The following is a 20,470-nucleotide window of genomic DNA, read 5'->3' as shown; positions in this document are numbered from 1 at the left end:
GTCATTTTCAATTAGAAGTTCCCAGAAAAGTTGTCAGGGACTGAAGTCTTATTTCTTAAGCAGCTTCTCTTCCTGTTTAATCTCTCAAGACTGGTTCTTTCATTTGCTTCTACCGCCAGGATTAAAAGGAGATGGTTTATAGCCAGTTTGTAACTGTAAAAATCTGCAATTTGTTCCACGCACCTTTGCCACCAGTCTTGCCTCATATAATACAATAATGCACTACCCTTTAGTTGTGGAAACCAAGTTTTTCGGTAAATATGAAAAGATTTTCCTGAGTTTCATGCTCAGTGAATTACTAACTTAAAAGTGCTAAATCTCAGACTCATAACTTACTACACTTTCAGAAGCAATAGGGACTGGTGTTTAGCAAAACAGGTTCCCCTTGAGTAGGGAAAGAAGGCAGGAGGAAATGCTTCCCCAAATGGATGTGGCAGGGCTGAAATGTAACCAAGCACTCTGCAAATGCTACTAACTGCCTGAGTGATTTCTGAAATGTCTTAGCAACTGAGAATTCAGTTATATGCAAGCAGCGTGACACAGCAGAAAGATACTAAATGGTAAAAGTTTAGCGTAAACACAGTCTCTGCAAACAAATGCAAGGGGAATCCCGGAAGATACCAATCATTTTAAAACACTGACAATCAATCATTTTGAAACATTGATAATTTCAGAAATGTTTTATAGCAGTTAACCAAATTACTGATATATAGCCAGCCTTTCTTTCTCCCATCTAAAGACAAGCTGCCCAGAACTAAATTCCAGAAATAAGATTAGGACTCAAGAGTTGTAGAATATAAGACAGCCACCTCTAACTTAGTATGTCACACTTTTCAAACTGACTGACCACACAGCAGACACAGCCACTGTACATTTGAGAATGCTCAAAATAGCTCTGCGCTGACCCATGCCTATGCCTATGCCTCTGCATTGGTTCCTTTTGTCAGCTCTCAAACTCTTTCCCGATCCTGCTGGAATGTTAGAAGTTGTCCTGGGCAGAGTGCAGATGAGGAGGGTCAAACTGACAAGGTAAGCTCAGTTAATTGCAGTTTATTCTATGGCTGAACAAATGAGATCACTCCATACCTATCAAGGTTGGAAATGCAGGTTATACACTTTCTAGATTGTGCACACATTTTGCTCCAGAAGACTAACAAATCAACATTAGTGGACTGACTAAATCAGAAACAGTTATCCTGACCTAATTTAAAAATAGCCAGTTTTATTTTTTCTCATCTAATTAAATTTCTGAACTGCAAAGGTAAAAATGGAATCAGTGTTTTGAAGTTCACTTAACTAAAACACATGAAGATAGATATTCTATAAAATAGAAGACAATTCTGCTTTAATTCACAAAATGTATTTGCAGAACTCTTTGGTTCTAGTGACTAAAGAGTTCCATCCCTGTTAGCTGCAGAGTGAACATAAACAAATTTTTAAAATAAATTTTTTTGCAGCACCAGGCATTGTTTTGAACTGCACTCTGCTTTAAGATGAGGAATTTGTTTAAAACACTCCACTGTCACCTACAAAAAGTATGACTAACTGAACTGTACAGCTAGCCAAAACCAAATTAACTTTCATGCTTCACAATGCTGAAATATTGCTGTCTTTGCAAAAAATTCACATGTCCAAGGTAAACATACAGGAACCAACAACACTGCAACTGACCCTTGCTGTAAACGTTTTGTTTCCTCTTCAAGATCCATTCTGCTTGCTGAAAGAATTCAAGATGCAATGACTAAGTAGCAGAACAGCTCTTATATGTGCTAAAGCAAAGGTGTCTAAAGCGTCTGTTCTATACTCAATGCAATTGTGAGCACATTCTCTCTTCGGGGAAAGCCTAGAAAGACATGCAGCTACCAATTGAGAGATTTTGTTGGTTACCTAAAAAAAATATGTATGATACAAGACCCAGGCTGTCTATACTGTTTGCATAAAAGCCTTGCACTGTGAGGCCAATGAAGAACATTTCTAATATGACAAAGTAGAGTGAATTAGTGTGGCGAAGGGTAGCAATCATTCTTTCACAGATTTGCATGAAGTAAGTGGTTTTCCTAGTAGTCATCCATTGCATAGCCCTGAGTTTTGTGTGGTTCTGATCTTACAAAGAAGCACAAGGCTTGTTATGGTTTATTTGATTCCAAGAATATCCTTCTAATAACTATTAGTTACCAGATACACTTGTTAATGTTTTTTATGATAGTTTCAAAGCAGAAGATAAATTCATCTGTAGATAAAAAGCAAAATTCACCGAACCCACTTAGAAACAAAACTGAAGTATGTTAGAAGGAAAACAAAACTCAGCCTATGAAAAAAATCTCTCCATCTTCAAAATCAGGAGACAATCTGGTACCCATACTGCRAAGGGAAAGAGGCTAGAGTCCCAGAAGACTTTCTGTTTGTGGCTTACAAAACTAAATAATGTTTGGGAACAATGGTCCTGTCAGTGACTTGTCAACAGCACATTTATTTTAAAAAGGCTAAAGTTTTAAACACAAGTAACTGCAAAAGAAAAAAGCTTTGGTTGATTATCCATCTTGTTAAATATGTTAAAGTTAGCAATCAACAGTTTCTCTAGGAGTTCCAGAATGAACAGACAGGTCAGCTCGCTCCTTACTGGGAAGGTCAGACACCTAGCAGTGACACTGGAAATGCTGCCGTGCCAGCATCACACATTACAACATCTCAGCCAGCATTAGGAAGGCTAATGGTGGATACAAAGTCTGATCTGTTCACCCACAGCCAACTAGGGTTGCTGTGAATTCATTGTGACAAATAAATAAAAAAGCAAAAAGCATTAAGGAAAAAAAAAAAAAAGCCAAGCACCTCTAGGGCCAGACCCTGAAGACACAGGAATCAAAGCTTTTGTTTCCTCTCCCTATTTACAAAATGCCGTTTAGAGCTGATGTGGCCACTTCAGTATTGTAGGGAAATGTCTTTTATGCTAAGCAGTCATAAGCGTGTTGTTCATGGGCTCTGTGGCCTGAGTGCCACAGTGTGTCCCACTGGGTGCATTCTTCCCACCAAGGCACATGGAGGAAGTTCAGTCTTCTGTTTCTTCATATGTAGTCTCATCAAATGGTCGGTCCAAGAGAGGTACCAACCGATGACGGGAATATTTCAGTTGCAAAAGGTCCCCAACTTCATTGATTTCTTTTAAAGCCTAAGAAAGAGACCACAGTGTTTCAGCAGAGGAAACATGCAAGAAAATTAACAGCACATTTTCCTTTTTGCATGTCTACAGACAGTGATCTTACCTGAATAAGATTTTACCATATGAGAAGCCCTTAGCTTCAAAGGTACATTGAATTTGCTTTAATTTTAGCAGCCAGAAGTCTCAAGATCAAGTGATAAGCACTGCTCACTTAACTAAGCCCTCTGTATCCACCTGACTACTCCAATCCCAAGGCAAGAATATCACATCCAGCAACACTAGCTCAAATTTTACTGTTATCTCAAATACAACCATGACCATTCATAGGCAGATTGACCATACATTCCTGTCTTCTTGGAGGTTTATAAAGCTGAAGCGGAGAAGATGTATTTAGAGGTTTAACTCCTCTGTATGGTTCATTCCAGTATGAAAACAAAATGTATGCATGCTGGAATACTATCTGTGAACTACTGAATTTTAATTGCAAGACAGTTAAAAGCAACACACATTATTGGGCTAACAGGTTTTATTGGTGCATTTGTTTTATCTGTAATTGGTTAACTACAGATGCTTGTATAGAACTAGAGCAGCAAGCTCTGTATCATAAATAATGTTGCATGGGAGATTCTTTCCACTATATCCAAGGAAAGCACAAAGCAGTTCCCAGGGTGGGATCCCAAGCTTTCTATCCCTAGAAAGCAAGTTTCACTGACTGCAGTCACCACAAAGGCGGCACTTAGAGGATTGATAGCCCAGAATACTGCTAGTAAACTAAAATCTTTTACCATTATGTCCAAAAGGCAAGTCATACAAAGTTACTAGGGATCAAACATCTGCTAGCCTGTAAAAGAGATGTTAAAATCCCTGCTCAGACAATCACACTTTGCATTCTCTTTGAGCAGAGACTGGTTTACCACAGAGTTTGTTGAAAATCAAATCCTAAGCTGCAGTTTCTTTGCAGAACAATTCTGCAGCAAGGTTCAAAACAAGCAAGTCACTGCTGTCAAATTTGCAACAGTATGTGATGCTAATCACCTTATATATGGCAAGTGACAAAGAGATGAGTTCAGAAGATGAATTCCAAGTTCAATGCGATTTTTGAACTCAAAGGCTGGCATTTTGCCCTCCTTTGAATTTAAAGTTTGTTCAGATAGATACACTCAGCTTTTCTTCAGAATGCCACTAATTCAACATTAATGCTCCAGTTTTAACACGTTCTGGGTCAAATGCCTGTCTCTTGAGAATAGTTGGCAGACAGGGGTTAATATCCCTACATGCTTTTCCTTCCTGGATGGATAGTTCAAGTCTTTGTTTCTTTAAACAATGGCTCCTCAAGTTTGTTATATCTGGCAGCAAGAATCTCTGCACTCTAAAATCTGGGGGAATGACAAGTCTAGAAGTTGGACTTCAGTAAAAACAACAAAAAAAAGTGTGGGCATGCTTTACTAGAGCTTTAAGTAAAGACTACATATGGAAACAATTTAAGGTTGAATTTGTGTTGAAAGATTCTGTTAACTGTTATTCTTGAACTCAGATTTAGGATTTTATTAATTTAAAACAAAATGGACCATGTGATTAGCAAAGACTACAAAGGAAATGGCACTGGTGAACTCTGACTTCAGGAGAGTGTAATGTATTTTTCAACACTGAAAAGAAAGCACCAGCCCACAGGGATGTAGGTTATAAGGAACTTCACTCTGATCTTGAGCCAAATATTTTCAGGCAAGGAAGTTTTATTTACATAAAACAGTGAAAACTGTAACTGAGAACTGCTCCCCATCATGTGAGTTCATTTAATAAGAACAAGGAAGCATTACAAATACCACCATTTACAAGTTGAGTTTCTCTCCACCATGCTCCAAACCTAGATGAAGTCTGTATAGAAAAATGCCAAGATAACAGCACTAGCTAGCATCCAGGCATGCACAGACAGGCTACCCAGTTCTCTTCTCTAGTACTGACTTTTAAAAGCCCTCTCCAGTTTTATTCATTTCACTTTTTCTCCTAGCCATTATGGCCACAATCACCAGAGAGATCAGTTCTGATGGTTGGCTTAATTATTGACTGTTTGAAACCAATCCTTCTTCACTACATCAAAAGAGAACACAAGAAATTGTCTGCACAACAAGGACCTGCTCCTTATTAACTCCACTTGCCAGTGCTCTGGGTGCAGAGTACACAGCTGTTTTGAACTTCAAAGTGGATTACGCTAATTTGGAATAAAGCTGCTACATGCCAAGTAAATCAGGATTCGTTCATTTATTTTGAAATTCGTAACTCATTTTATCCTGGATTAATTTTCCTCAGGTAGATATGCCCTGGTATATTAAATGAGCATTTCTCTTGATTTAGAGCATTTAGCACCTACAGAAGTGCTAAAGAAATGAATCTTTACAGTCAAAGCAAATGCACAAAACCTGAAACATTTTATGGGAGGCTGAAAGACTTGTAAATAGCATGACAGGAAAAGAGCTTTTTTAAGCAGAGCAATAAAAGTTACAGATTGKTTTTGGAAGGGAACAAACAGTACTTTATAAACACTCTGTGAAAGACCTTAGCTAAGAGAGAAGAAAGAATCCAGCCGACACCAAGACTCTGTGGTTGCTCATGCGATGTCAGAGCATATCAGGTTTGTACAGCTTAAGTTGTGGCTGTACATAACTTGCTCTATTTGCAGCAATATGACGTAAAAGATTTCAATTTCCCTTCCCCCCCCTCCTTCCCATTCATTTCTCCATGTCCACCTAGAAGTTACTGCTTCCTCATCTGTGTCCATGCATTCGTTTCTATTACCATGCTCTAAGAGAAAATCTATGATACTATTCATTTTATGTCAGGGTAGGAGGGAAAAGAGAGGGCCCACTCTGTACTTTCTGAATTTTATTTAGAACAGAAACTATTGAATTGAGATAATTCAGGGAAGATTAACAGGACAAGTAGCTGTGAAGGAACTCCTGAAACAGTCTGTTGCTGGAGTGCTGAGGCAGAATCTCTCAGGTCTTACAAGGCAGAAATAACACAGAAGCAGCAAGAACAGCACTGCAGATACATGACTGGGTATTTAACTGTAACAGAACTACACTAGACATACATTACCAAACTCCACATTCTATCGACTTACTGATTTTCCTAACGAGATTGACATCAAAAAGGCCTACTTTCAGCTGTTGATTTAAAAGTTCAGTGGCAGTGAAGTGCAAGAAGGTTGAATCTTGTTTTTTGAAAGATGTTAGTAAACATCTGCTTACATGCAAACTCATATGTGCTGTTCCTCTGCTGAAATGTTACCACCCAATCATACTAGACACTTTTGATAAAACAAATCTAACTGTACTCCATCTGAAACTGTTACATCCTCATTACAGCAGCCATCAGGGCAGCTGAGTGAACCATTCCTGTGTTTAAATATTCTTGTTTTCACTAATACTGTAGAGAAGTGATCTGGAATGTCCTTGCCATCCTTCTTTCTTCCCTCTACCCCAATCACCCTTGTTCTTCAACAAAAGCGTAAGAGGGTACTCTAAACAGTTTCTCAGCCAATTCAGGTAACTCCAGCTGCAGCATTCCCTAGTTTTGTCCTGAGCTACTTTCTGTGGTTCAATGTGAGGGGAAAAAAGTCACCAACTGATTCTGTTGGTCACTGAGGTACTTCCTAGGAGAAACAGGAAGTGGTAACTCCAAATCACAAAGTAGTTAGTTTGGATCTCTGGAGATCCAAAGACCCATTGGTAAGATCCCCCCGAGCCTTCTCCTTCTCCAGGCTAAACTGACCCAACTCTCTTAGCCTCTCCTCATGTGACAGATGCTCCAGTCCCTTAATCATTTTTGTGGCCCTTTGCTGGACTTGTTCCAGTAAATCCATCTGTCTTGTACCACGGAGCTCAGCACTGGACACTGCACAACAGAGGTGGCTTCAGTAGTACTGAGGGGAGGTGAAGGATAACCTCCCTTGACCTGCTGGCAACACTCTTCCTAGGACACTGCCTAGGATACTGTTGGCCTTCTTTGTTGCAAGGGCATAATGCTGGTTCATGCCCAATTTGCTGTCCATGAGGACCCCCAGCTCCTTCTCTCCTTCTCTAGTCAGTCAGTCCCAAGCCTGTACTGGTGCATGGGGTTATTCGTCTCCAGATGCAGAACTTGGTATTTTTCTTTGTTGAACTTCATGAGATTCTCATCTGCCCATTTCTCCAGCCTGCTGAGGTCCCTCTGAATAGCAACACAATCATTTGGTGTGTCAATCACTCTTCCAAGTTTTGCACTATTGGCAAACCTGCTGAGGGTGCAGCATCTCATTGCCTAGGTCATTAATGAAGATGTTAAACAGTACTGGCCCCAGTATCAACCCCTGGAAGACACCATTAGTGGCTGAACCCAGCTGGAATTCATGCCACCCCTTTGAGCCTTTTCTCAGTTCACCCAGTTAAATCCATCTCACCATCCACTCTTCTAGTCCACACTTCTTCAGTTTGTCTGTGAGGATGTTACGTGAGGCACTGTCAAAAGCCCTTCTGAAGTCAAAATAAACAGCATCCACTGCTCTTCCCACATCCATCGAATCAGTCATTTCATTGTAGAAAGCTAGCAGGTTGGTCATGCACGATTCCCCCTTTGTAAATCCATGCTGACTACTCCTAATCACTTTCTTGTACATAATATGTTTATTCCAAACATATATTTATTCCAAGTGTATTATGTTTGGAAATAGTTTCCAGTATTATTTGTTCCATCATCTGCCCAGAGATCAAGGTGAGGCTGCTCAGTCAGTTGTTCCCCAGATCCTCATTCTTGTCCTTGAAAACAGGAGTGACATTTCCTTCGAGTCCTTAAAAGTCTCTTCTGATCACCATAACCTTTCAAAGATAATCAAGTTGCCTTGCAATGCATAGGTTAGTTTCCTCAGCACTCACAGATCCTTTCCATTCATGCCCCATGGACTTGTGCATGTCCATGTTGTTTAAATATTCTCTAATTTGATCCTCCTCCACTGAGAACAAGTCTTCGTTGCTGCAGATCTTCCTACTGATCTCAGGGCCTGGGCTTCCTTAAGGCAAGTCTCATCAGTAAAGACTGAGACAACAAAGACATTGAATGACCTTTGTCACCAGGTCCGATTCAGAAGCAGGCCTGTAAATTCCCTCCTCTTTCTTCTACAGCTATTCTCCTTGCAAAGGCCCCTCTTGTTGCCTTTCATTTCCCTCACCAGATTGTTGAGGGCTTCCCTAACTTTGGCCTTCCTAACCCCAACCCTGCATGTTCGGACAGTGTTTCTGTATTCCTTCTGGGTCACCTGTCCTTGCTTCTACGTCTTATGTACTTCTTTTTTGTTTTAGTTATGTCAGGAGCTCCTTGTTCATCCATGCAGGCATCCATGCAACACCTTTAATTAATTTCCTGCACATCAGGGTGGACCATTCTCAAGCTTGGCAGAGGTAAATCCTTGAAAATCAACAAGCTTTCCTGAATTCCTCTTCCTTCCAGGACCATATTCCCTGGGATTCTTCCACGCAGATCTCTGAAGAGGCCAAAGCGTGCTCTCCTGAATTCCAGCATTATGACTCTGTCTAGTATAGGTTCTGAGTCACAGAATAGCAAAGCATGAAAAAGCATAATGAAGAACTTTGACACAGCCTAGGACAGCCCATGTGTATGTCTAATCAAAGAAAACACAAAAATAAATGTAATTACCACACTAAAACGTAGTAAGGACAATCAGACAATCATATAATCCCCAGGCAACTGGATTTGTCAAAGAGTAGAATTCCATCTTTAAATGTTAAGGCAGCATCTCCTAACTAAAATTCCCTTAAAGGGGACTGTCATTCCCATTGGAACAGGCTAACTGCAGAGAGGAGTCAGGAAGTCACTGCAGATGGCAGAACTGAAATAGTAGTCTTTGGAATAAAATTTGTCATAGGTAGGTCACATGCTGAAGTCTGCACTGGGTCTTGAGAAGAACTTTTTTTATATATACACACACACACACACACATACACATACATATTATTTATATAAAACTTTTGCATCCAAGGTCAGAAGGAGCAGAATTATTCTCCTTCTCAAAGATTCAGTTCTAGAAGTCCAATTGAGTCTTTTAAAAGCTAAAAAGAATTGTCTCAAAGGAATGAGACTGCCTCTTGGGTCATTTAAAATGGGAAGAGAAAGTCCCTGAGATTTACTGTAGGCAGTCATCCTCCATCATCAGGGTAAAGATCAGGTAGATCTGGAGTCATTGCCCGCTTTCCTACAGAAGGCTTTGAACATTCAGTTCAGTTAGTTTGTGCACCAAACATAGAACCAGTCTACAAAAAAAGAGACAACTGTTATCTCTGTTTATAGAAGGCATGAGCAAGAGGGAGACAAGACGAAATACTTACTGTATCAAGTATATCTTTGGTATGAGCTGCAGATAAACAGAATCTGGCTCTGGATTCAATGATTGGGGTTGCAGGGAAGCCCACAACCACTACACCAATGTTCCGCTTCAGCATCTCACGCCCAAATGCACTGCCAGAGAAAGCAAGGAACAACGTGAGACAGGTATCAAAGTGCAGACAAAGCAGCAACAGCCTGAAGGTTGGTACGTTAATTCATACAGGCCTTTGATGAAACAAGCCTGTAAGACTGCAGCTCAAAGATGCTAGTGCTTTCTTTCAGAGGTAGAATACCTGTTCACAAAAGCCTTTTCTTGTTCAGCCCTGTGGTGGTCTTCCTAGGAAGATTCCACTATATTAAGTTTTAACAAAGATGAAAGATTATATGTGGCAGGATCTGGTCTTTTTAGTAGGCAGTTTGGATTTGTAACTTAAGCGTGAGAATCTTTCTGATAGGAAACAGGGACTTAGGCTCAGAAGTTTGACTCTACAAGGAATTCCCCGCTGCTGCTCACCCCCAAAGCAGATACTCTTGCAGTTACAAAGTTTGTTTTCATTAATTTAATTAGGGTAGGTTGTAGAGTCACAGGAAGCCAAGCTGAGTTAGAAGAGGACTAAAGATGTTTTGAAGTGCTGAAAACGAAGCTACTTCTTGATAGTATTATGAGTGCCTAAATATGCTTTCCAAGTTTGAAGGTGTTGGCTGAGCACTGCATTATACATGAACACTGTAAAAAACAGCTACCAAAGCCAAGCTGTCCTTGAAATCAAGCTTTTGTTTAACATTGAAAAAAAAAAAAGAAATTAATGTATACACTTATCTTACTTGTAGAATTTTAGCCTTAATTATTCACACAGCAGTCTACAATTCTATAAGCATATATAAAGCAGTATGATACAGTTCTTCTAGTATTTGCAATAACAATACCTAAGCTATTAAACTCAGACCATTTAACAAATTTCAAACTTGGGATTCATCAATACAGTTTATTCTTGTCCTACTTCTCTCCTGCTTTTTTTTTGTTTTTTCTCCAGAGTTCATTGGTGAAAGTGTTGGCTGCTTCTGATCCTACAGTTGCTTGAAAAATTCCTCTAGTAACGCTCTTATGTGAAGGAATAATTTCCACTGAATTTCAGCTTCCCTTTAGTACATATATGCATTTTATATTTCAATGAAACAGAAAAGCTTTTAAAACATGGAACATAGTGTTAAAATTACTTCTCTGAAGAGCTTTGCCAGTACCTTAAGCTACAAGCCTGATTCTTTCTTGACCACTTACATAAGTTTCCATGTTTTATAAGACTCTGTAACATCCATAAAAGCAAAAAGTAAGACGATATTTTCTTTCAGGTAAATCTTGTTGTAGAGTCCCATCTTTCAAATAAATGGATCAGAAATTTTCCTGTTAAACCTACCCAATTTTTGCTGGCATGTACAGCATAAGAGGCACAACAGGGGAATCTTCATTTCCATAGATGATAAAGCCCATCTCTTTCAGTCGTCTTCTAAAATACCTTGTGTTCTCTGCTAGCTGCTGTACACACTCTTTCCCTAGAAAGAAAATAAAAGACCATGAACACAGTAGTTATACATCAAGCATAACTGCAACACAAGACCTTCAGCTACAGTACAGAATGAGTGCTCCTTTTGTGCTTATGGGAATGTTAACTGCAAAATGAAATGCAATGGAATTTGGAGTTTCTTCTTCATCAGTGTAATTAAAGTTAATTATTCATTTTCTGATTAGGCTGTAACTGAATAGACTAAGGCAAGTATAATCTTCAAGTGCAACCATTCTCTGGTTTTATCGTCAGTTACATTTGTATCCAGATATAACTTGCAAAACAGTATAGTTACCTACTTTAAATGAGAACGTTCTCAATACCTCAAAATTCACTAGTAACTGCATCTGAAATAAGAGTTTGCTTGCCTTTTGCATGATTAACGAAGAAATACTGAATCAGCTGATGATGTCTAGCACATACGTTCTTGATCTGTACTGATCAAAGATATGGAAGATACTACTTTCCTCCTTGGATCTGCTTGCTGAACTGATCATGTGGCTGCTCCCTAAGCCTTTTCAGTTAAATCGAGCTGGTTTAAATTAAATAGATTACTTTTGATAATCCAGCTTGCTTCACACAAGCAGTAATAGCCAATTTACTATGTGTTCAGCCAATTCTGTATTGAATTTTTGTATGCATGGCAAAACTAGCACACATGATATTAGATCAGTAAAAGTTAAATACACCAGCTATTTAGATACCCATAGAAATACCTCTTTACAGCTAATTTTAATTCTAGTTTAATATAGAACATCATATATATTTCTGTACTGCCTAGAAAAAGTTTCACATCATCTTACTTAAGCAGGTACCATAGAGTTCAGGATCCTGCGTGGAGGAAGCAAGGCAGTAAGTAGGATCACAACCCTATACTTCAGGAGAGCAGACTTTGGCCTCTTCAGCAACCTACTTGGAGAAATCCCATCGGTTAAGACCCTAAAGGAAGGGAGGTCCAGGAGAGCTGGCTAGTATTCAAGCGTCACTTCCTCCAAGCTCAAGATCGGTGCATCCCAAGGAGAAAGAAGTCCAGTAAAGGGTGCAGGAGACCTGCGTGGATGAACAAGGAGCTCCTGGCAAAAGTCAAACAGAAGACGAAAGTACACAGAATGTAGAAGAGGGGACAGGCCACTTGGGAGGAATATACAAATACTGTCAGAGTATGCAGGGGTGTGGCAAGGAAGGCTAAGGTCCATTTGGAATTAAATCTGGCAGGAGATGTCAAGGACAAGCAGGGCTTCTTCAGATACATCAGTAGCAAGAGGAAGACTAGGGAAAATGTGGGCCCACTGCTGAATGGGGCAGGGGCCCTGGTTATGAAGGATGCAGAGAAGGCAGAGTTAGTGAATGCCTTCTCTGCTTCAGTCTTTACTGCTAAGGGCAGCCCTCATGAATCCCAGAGCCTGGAGACGAGAGAGAAAGTCTGGAGACAGGAAGACTTTCCTTTGGTTGAGGAGGACTGGGTTAGAGATCTTTTGGGCAAACCTGACATTCACAAATCCATGGGCCCTGATGGGATGCACCTGTGGGTGCTAAGGGAGCTGGCAGATGTTGCTGCTAGGCCACTCTCCATCTTTGGAAGGTCATGGAGAAATGGAGAGGTGCTTGAGGACTGGAAGAAAGCCAGTGTCACTCCAGTCTTCCAAAAGGGCAAGGAGGAGGACCCAGGCAACTACAGGCCGGTGAGCCTCACCTCCATCCCTGGAAAGGTGATGGAACAGCTCATCCTGGATGTCATCTCCAAGCATATGGAGGAAAAGGTGATCAGCAGTAGTCACTGGATTCACCAAGGGGAAATCATGCCTAACACAACCTGATAACCTTCTATGATGGAATGACTGGCTGGGGAGATGAGGGGAGAGCAGTGGACATCGTGTACCTTGACTTCAGTAAGGTTTTGGACGCTGTCTCCCATAACAGCCTCCTAGGCAAGCTCAGGAAGTGTGGGTTAGATGAGTGGACTGTGGGGTGGGTTGAGAACTGGCTGAAAGGGAGAGCTCAGAGGGTTGTCATCAGTGGCACAAGTCTAGCTGGAGGCCTGTGGCTAGGGGCGTTCCCCAGGGCTCAGTACTGGATCCCATCCTGTTCAACTTGTTCATCAGTGACCTGGATGTAGGGACAGAGTGCCTCCTCAGCAAGTTTGCTGACGATACTAAGCTGGGAAAAGTAGCTGATACCCCAGAGCGCTGTGCTGCCAGAGAGACCTGGACAGAGTGGAGAGTTGGGCAGAGAGGAACCTCCTGAGGTTCACCAAGGGCAAGTGCAGAGTCCTGCACCTAGGGAAAAACAACCCTAGGCACTAGTACAAGCTGGGGGCTGACCTGCTGGAAAGCAGCTCTGCAGAGAAGGACCTGGGAGTGCTGGTGGACAGCAAGTTGACCATGAGCCAGCAATTTGCCCTTGTGGCCAGGAAGGCCAATGGTATCCTGGGGTGCATTAGGATGTTGCCTCCTGTTGGCAACCTCTGTTGCCAGCAGGTTGAGGGAGGTGATCCTGCCCCTCTACTCAGCCCTGGGGAGGCCTCATCTCAAGTACTGCGTCCAGTTCTGGGCTCCCCAGAACAAGAGAGACATGGAGCTACTGGAGAGAGTCCAGTGTAGGGCTATAAAGATGATTAGGGGAATGGAGCATCTCTCCGATAGGAAAGGCTGCAAGAGCTGGGCCTGTTTAGCCTGGGGAAGAGAAGACTGAGGGGGGATCTTATCAATGTGTATAAGTACCTGAAAGGAGGGTGTCAAGGGGATGAGGCCATACTCTTTCCAGTTGTCCCGTGTGACAGGACAAGAGGCAATGGGCACAAACTGAACCACAGGAAGTTCCGCCTGAACGTTAGGAGGAATGTCTTCACTGTGAGAGTGATGGAGCACTGGAAGAGGTTGCCCAGAGAGGTTGTGGAGTCTCCTTCTCTGGAGATATTCAAAGCCTGTCTGGATGCAACCCTGTCTAACATGCTCTAGGTGACCCTGCTTGAGCAGAGAGGTTGGACTAGATGATCTCCAGAGGTCCCTTTCAACCCCAACCATTCTGTGAGTCTGTAATAATTATGCATATCTGATAAGTTGATTCTTTAATGAGTTTAGGAGAATAAGCACTATGCCACTGATGAAAGTATGATAAGTAACATTTAGTATGGCTTATCCTAGATTAATTTCCTGTCTCTGGTCCACAAAGTATTTTTTGGATAACTGATAATTCAAACACTGTCTTTTCCACAAATAATTCACATACTGAAGCATTAAATATAAAGCAGTGCTGATCTATGCCACACAGGGAAGTTAGCTGCCAGGTATTAATTACCTTCTTTTAAAGTTGTAGATGACATAGGGTGATTTACCAAAGGGAACACCAGGCCTCAAAGAAACACCCACATAACTATGCTCTAGACCAGAACAAATGCAATTTTCTTTAAGAACCTATATAGTTTTCCTAGCCAAGAGTATCAGACATTCCACCCACACCATGCAATCAAAGAGAAAGCATATGAAAAAAAAGATAAAACCTGTTAAGCTTGTAAAACTTAAGTCTGTCATTAGGGCGCGTGAGTAGGCATTCTTAATTGCCCTCACTGCCACTTAAGACATTTTTTTCTTTTCTCTTCCATTAACATCATTATTTCTTAATTTCCACCTCCTCTCTAGAGTTTCTGCAGAAGTTTAATTCCTCTTCCCTCAAAACATAGTAATATTTCAGAAGGGGGAAAAAAAAGCACAAGCATCTCATGCTTATGAAACGTAATTTGTAATTGTCTCGCATTAAAGCGGATCCTCTTGCTGAGACTCAGCTTTTTTCTCTGCTTTAAAACAAGATATTTAGTTTTTTTTTTAAATGCCCCAAACTGCAAAATAAGGCTAAAGGAAAAGAAAAGCAAGCCTACTCTACGACACTAGGGAGAGTGGGCCGAATTCGTTACTTACATTTCTAACACTGAAGCAGTCAGCAAAAACAGAAGTGTCCAAGGACAGCTTGAAAGAGCAAACTACAGGCAGAAAGAAAATGCTATTATGATAACTTCTGAGAAAGCTGTACTCACTTATCTCTATGCAGAAATGCACAGCTTCTGACAACATTTTGATCAGTGGTTTATAATCCCCTCAATATGAGCATTAAATTTCACTACTGTGAAAGCAGTAAGGCAACATACACAGTTGGCTACAACTGCTGTGACCAGCCCTCTCCCATGACTGCAAATGCAGCTTCTCCCATACCACACAAGATGAAGTTTAACGGTGCATCAAGCAGCAGAGGGAACTTCAGTATCTTAACAGTTTTTTCACCTATATGCTCACACTCTTTCCAAATTGCTGGAAGCCTTTTGGGCTAAAGATTGTGCAGCAACCTTAACTTGTAGTTGGCAACTTCTTCATAATCTTCCCTAAATTCTTTCCTATGAAAAGAGTTTATGATTCTAAATATATCCTTATAGATGGAAGAATGCTTTGAAACGTGAACAAGTCCCACATGCAAGCCTCTCAGTTCTCTTTAGGGACATCATCACCTTTTACAGCAACAGATAGATTTGAAAGAAACTTGTATTCTTCAGATTTGCAGGCTCAGAAGCTGGTCTGCTTTAACTCTGCTCCAGAACCATCCATCAGATGTATTACTTCTCTAAAAATTTGTTATCATGACAGAATTACCAGGAACTTGAAAACATATTCTGTGATGTCTTCTCACTACCAGTGTGTCATTACCACCTTCTGAAGAGAACTGTAGTTGCAGTGAAGCTAAGCATTCAGGAATCAAAACAGAATTAGGCAGGAGTTACTTATCCTCTACTTTCACTTCTGAACAACTCCTCTCCTATTCACTTCAACATATTTAGTCTCCTACTCCAATATACAATCCTGAACTTGTGATTCCACATGCTATTTGAACAGGGTTTACAAGATTACGCAAAAAGCGCGCACACAGTCTTTTAAATCTTGGATTCATTCATCTAAAGACTTAAAGATGTATTTTACAATGTTGCTTTGAAAAGTGATGCCTGAGCAACGAAATCAGAACTATACACTCAAGCTTCACTTGTTGGCAAATAAACATTCCAGTTCAATGGAAAGTATTTCTCATGAGGTATCTATCATGAAGTTGTTATAGCTTTAAGATTAGTTAATAGAACAATGTGTTCTACACATTAGCACTTCTACTCTTGTGGTCTTAATTTTTTGTTGCCTACATGATTAATAAGGCCAGACTTACCAATTTCATGCCTCTACTGAAGGTAAGGAGGAATTTCTTCACTGTGAGAGTGACAGAGCACTGAAACAGGTTGCCCAGAGAGGTTGTGGAGTCTCCTTCTCTGGAGATATTCAAAGCCTGTCTGGATGCAACCCTGTCTAATACGCTCTAGGTGACCATGCTTGAGCAGGGGGGGTGGACTAGATGATCTCCAGAAGTCCCTTTCAACCCTACTGATTCTATGGGACTGTATATACTAATTGAAGGTTTCTAGGTTTAGTTTCAGTTATTAAATGGAAGATTTAGAATAAAGAGAAAACTCTTGACATGAACAGATTTCTATTTAGTACATGTAAAATTATTCTACTCATGACATTTTTATTGCCACAAGTACTTAGTCTCTCAATAACAGCTCAAGCTCTAATACAATGGAATGTCATCAGTTCCAGTTGTTATTATGTGATTAACAAAATAAAATACTTACTAGCAGGGATTTGTAAGAAATCTATAAGAATTTGTGAAGATGCGCTATGATAAGAGCATATAGCCTCTGAAGAGATTCAGTATGCAACTAGTAAGAAGAAGGCTTTGTCAAAAAGATCAGCTGTCATATAGTAAAGACTTCTAAATCTCCAGCAAGATGACAATTAGAGCAAGTTAATCTAAATATCAAATCCTTAGGCATATCTGAGATAACAACACTTCATTATTTTTTTTTCACAAGGCTTACTTTCAATCTGAGATGTATTTTTTCACATTTGGTTTTTCAAGCCAGTCTCACCTTACAAATTGCTGCCAGTGCAGAGGTATCAGAAAGAAGTAGCATTATACCACCTGTTGACAGATGTGCCAGCCAGTGTTTCTCTTGGTATAGGTTATTTCAGTCAAGGAAAGGTGTTTACCCTGGAATAAGTTCACGCTAACAAAAATCCCCCTAGATCTGCTCATGCAAGCGCAACCTCAGCAGGAGTACTTTGCTACAAAGGCTATCCATTCTGTAATACTGTTTACCTGGGTAGGTCTCTTACCATCCACTTTCCAGATAGCAATAATCTAGTGAATTTAATCAGCCTTCTTCCTCCCTTGTACAACACTTTCCTCAAGGTAACAGAAGTTAATCATTCATACATGAATACTTTTTCTGGTCTTTCTTGGCAAAAATTTAAGCTAACTTAGGTTAGCTTAAGGTACGCAGGGAAATGAGAATGCTAATGGGGATTATACTAGCTAGTACATGGGTGAGTGCGTGTGTGCACATGCCAAAATACCAAATAAAATACCAAAGCAGTAGATCTCAACCTACTTCCTCAGGGAACAATACTGAAAGGCCCTTTATAACCCTAGCAGTAGCTTTTACCCAACCTACAAGCCAACCCTTTTTTTCCCCCAGTGGTTTCTACTGAGAAAACATAAAAGAAAATAAAAATGCTTGGAGAATGAAAATTTTATTCTAAATTATGTACAGATATCACACCATTTAGAATACTTTTCATATTTTATTGTTTAAGTTGCAAGGATAAAATGGCTGCAAACGTACCCCATCTACTTCCTCTAAAGTTTGCATTCATGAATATTGCACTGCTGCCAATATCTGCAATAAGAATTTTAAATCCTTTACTTCAGATGCCATGTGTATATTTTCATTACAGATCTTGAAAAAAGTATCTAGATGCCATTTTATAATGTCACTGAAGATTACAGAATGTAATATTAAGATGTAAAGATCAATATACTATTTTTGCAGAGTTTTACATTCTAAAGCATCAGTTCACATAGGTACATGTCAAAACAATGAGAAACTTAAAAAACACAATTAGAGTCATCTCTTAATTCAGTTCTACAAACACCTATTACTATTTAATAGCTAAAACTCTAGTGTTCAGGCAAACTGCTTAAAAGAAGGGAGCAGCTCATTGGATTTTTCCAAGCTCTCCTGGCTGCATCAAGTTTAAAATAAAGTAAAAAACATGAACTATGCTTTTTGGTAACAGCCTGAGAACACTAGAAAGACAGAGCTGCTTCCACTAGGGGCCACTGCTACACAAAGGGAGATTGTAGCCATGCTCAGGTTCTGCAGCTTGCATCCTGAGCTGGATGCCAGAAAGCAGCTGCAGAAGAATCTGCATCACCATATTATGTTAGATCCCTGCTTAATTCAGTCAGAACTCAAGTACTAAAGAACTGCTGATGGGGGAGGACAGTTATTTTTTTTTATCCTTCTGACACACTTGCATGTTCCTCAAGTTCACCATGCAGAAGTTAAATTACAAATAATGTAGAAGGCATTACAAGACCTATCTGTGCCTTTTTTAAGCACACAGGAAAGCATGAACTAGGAAATCAAAAAACCATCGAGAGTTCATGTTGGTTGGCCATATGGCAGCAGGAGCATTAGCAACAATTCTGGGGAATAGGGTAACTGGCTTGGCTCATAACTATTCTAACCATTCTAATGTTGAACCCATGCCCATGGCTTTTCAACAAGACTGTGTGCGGAAGACTTGCATGGATTTCATGAAAGTACTGAGTATGGAGCCAACGTGTAGGAGAGAACAAAAAAAAATGTTTTAAAATAGAGAACAAAATAGTTAAAACTAATTTAAAAATTTGCCAATAGTGAAGTCAAGCAATTCCTGAATAGGAAAAGGAGAAATAAAGATTTATGGCTGATGTTATTGGCACTGAAAGGTCTCTAAGAAACAAAGTATGTTAGTAAGTGTCCATCATTGCACTTGTTATCAAACTGAATAGTTCCATGCCAAAAAACAGCTGGGTGCATGCATTGTGTACTCATGAAATCTATATATACTGGTGAGATTGAAGGATTCTGCTTATTCCAAAATCCAGAGGAATACTTTGTACTTTCTGATTTTGTTTGCAACTACCAGCTGCATGCAGAAAACTCCAAGTCAGTCCATCCCTATCACAAACTTCAGTATTAAGAGATTAAAGTTACAATATTAAGAGATCAAGCCTCTCTCTTGATGCAACTGGAAAGATACGATCTGTCAAATAACAACAATTTAAAATATATAGCCTTAAAGAGGATTTTAAAAAAAAACTTCAGTTGAGTATGTAATGGAGGCACTTTACCAGATGATCTTACTAATTGTTTAAAACAAACCCACACACCACATTTTATTATTCTATTAATAAAAACTTGATGTTGATGACTATAAAAAACTTTGATTAATCAGACTGCACATACTCACAAAATATCACAATGACAGTCGTTTGATATCTTTGTAGATGTCAAGACAACATTTTTATTAATAGGGTAGTCTCATTTCTTGGTACTCCCTTGATCTGTGTGCCATTTGAACTGCATATTCTTTACAGCAGAGAGTACCTCTATACAACACTGAGCACAACAGGGTTCTAGCTCCTGTCTAAAGTTTTCAGAGATGTAACACAGATGTTACCAAAAATATGGTAATAAAATCAGTTTAAAATGATTGCTCACTCATATACAACCATGACAGTGTTAAAATTATTTGATTGGCTGCCATTGTTTGCCTCAAATAGCAGACTGTTCATTATGTGAGCTGAGGAACTTAAGTAAGATTCAGGTGCAAAGCAGACCCATATGAACAAACATTTTAAGGTGTTAAGTAAAAGCAATATTAAAAACAACAGATCTAAACTGAGCCAATGTTTGCCAAACTACAGAAGAGAGCTTTTCTACAGCCAAGTCTCTCTTCTAAGACTCTGAAAACTCAGGCTTTAAAGAGGTAGAGGGACAGACCAGTGCTACTGGTATCACAACCACAAAAAACTTAAGACATAATAAGCGACCATCCTGCCTCCAAACTGGCCAATACTGGCTGCTAAAAGACACCAGCTTAAAACCGGCCTAAACCAAATATTTAGTAATAGTCACAAATAAACAAACTGAGTAAGCTTCATTAATCAGAGATGTTTATAAATGGTGTAACTTGGAATTTATTAACCTTTAAAGTGAGACTATAAATGTTATCTTATTGCCTAGACTCTGTCATTTTTATACAAATGAACAGCTAACAAAAAGCAGTTGTGTCTGACGGAAGAGCTCTAGAGCTAGCACATGGGTATAACTCCAGGTGTAACACATTTTATTGACCTACCATGTAGCAGATCATGATTCACATATTCTTCAGCTGGGCAACTGAACTTAAGGGCTCTCTACCACTGCCAACCGCACTTACTTATTTCTCCATATAGT

General features: G+C 39.8%; 1 protein-coding gene across 1 annotated transcript in view; it reads right to left on the bottom strand.

Moving 5' to 3' along the window:
• Nucleotides 1-483: 483 nt before the first annotated feature.
• SPTLC2 (serine palmitoyltransferase long chain base subunit 2) overlaps nt 484-20,470 on the bottom strand; it is a 75,700-nt gene continuing 55,713 nt past the window's right edge. The window contains exons 10-12 of the mRNA XM_085317617.1: nt 10,948-11,083; nt 9,535-9,664; nt 484-3,166 (exon numbers count right to left, since the gene is read on the bottom strand). Coding sequence (XP_085173743.1) covers nt 3,047-3,166; nt 9,535-9,664; nt 10,948-11,083 — 386 coding nt within the window. The 3' untranslated portion in view covers nt 484-3,046. The remainder of the gene's footprint in view (nt 3,167-9,534; nt 9,665-10,947; nt 11,084-20,470) is intronic.

This window comes from Rhea americana, unplaced genomic scaffold, assembly GCF_003343005.1.
Source record: "Rhea americana isolate MKP2758 unplaced genomic scaffold, rheAme1 scaffold_5, whole genome shotgun sequence".
Taxonomy (NCBI): domain Eukaryota; kingdom Metazoa; phylum Chordata; class Aves; order Rheiformes; family Rheidae; genus Rhea; species Rhea americana.
Note: the sequence above shows the minus strand (reverse complement) of the source record. Positions and strands in the feature narration are given on the sequence as shown.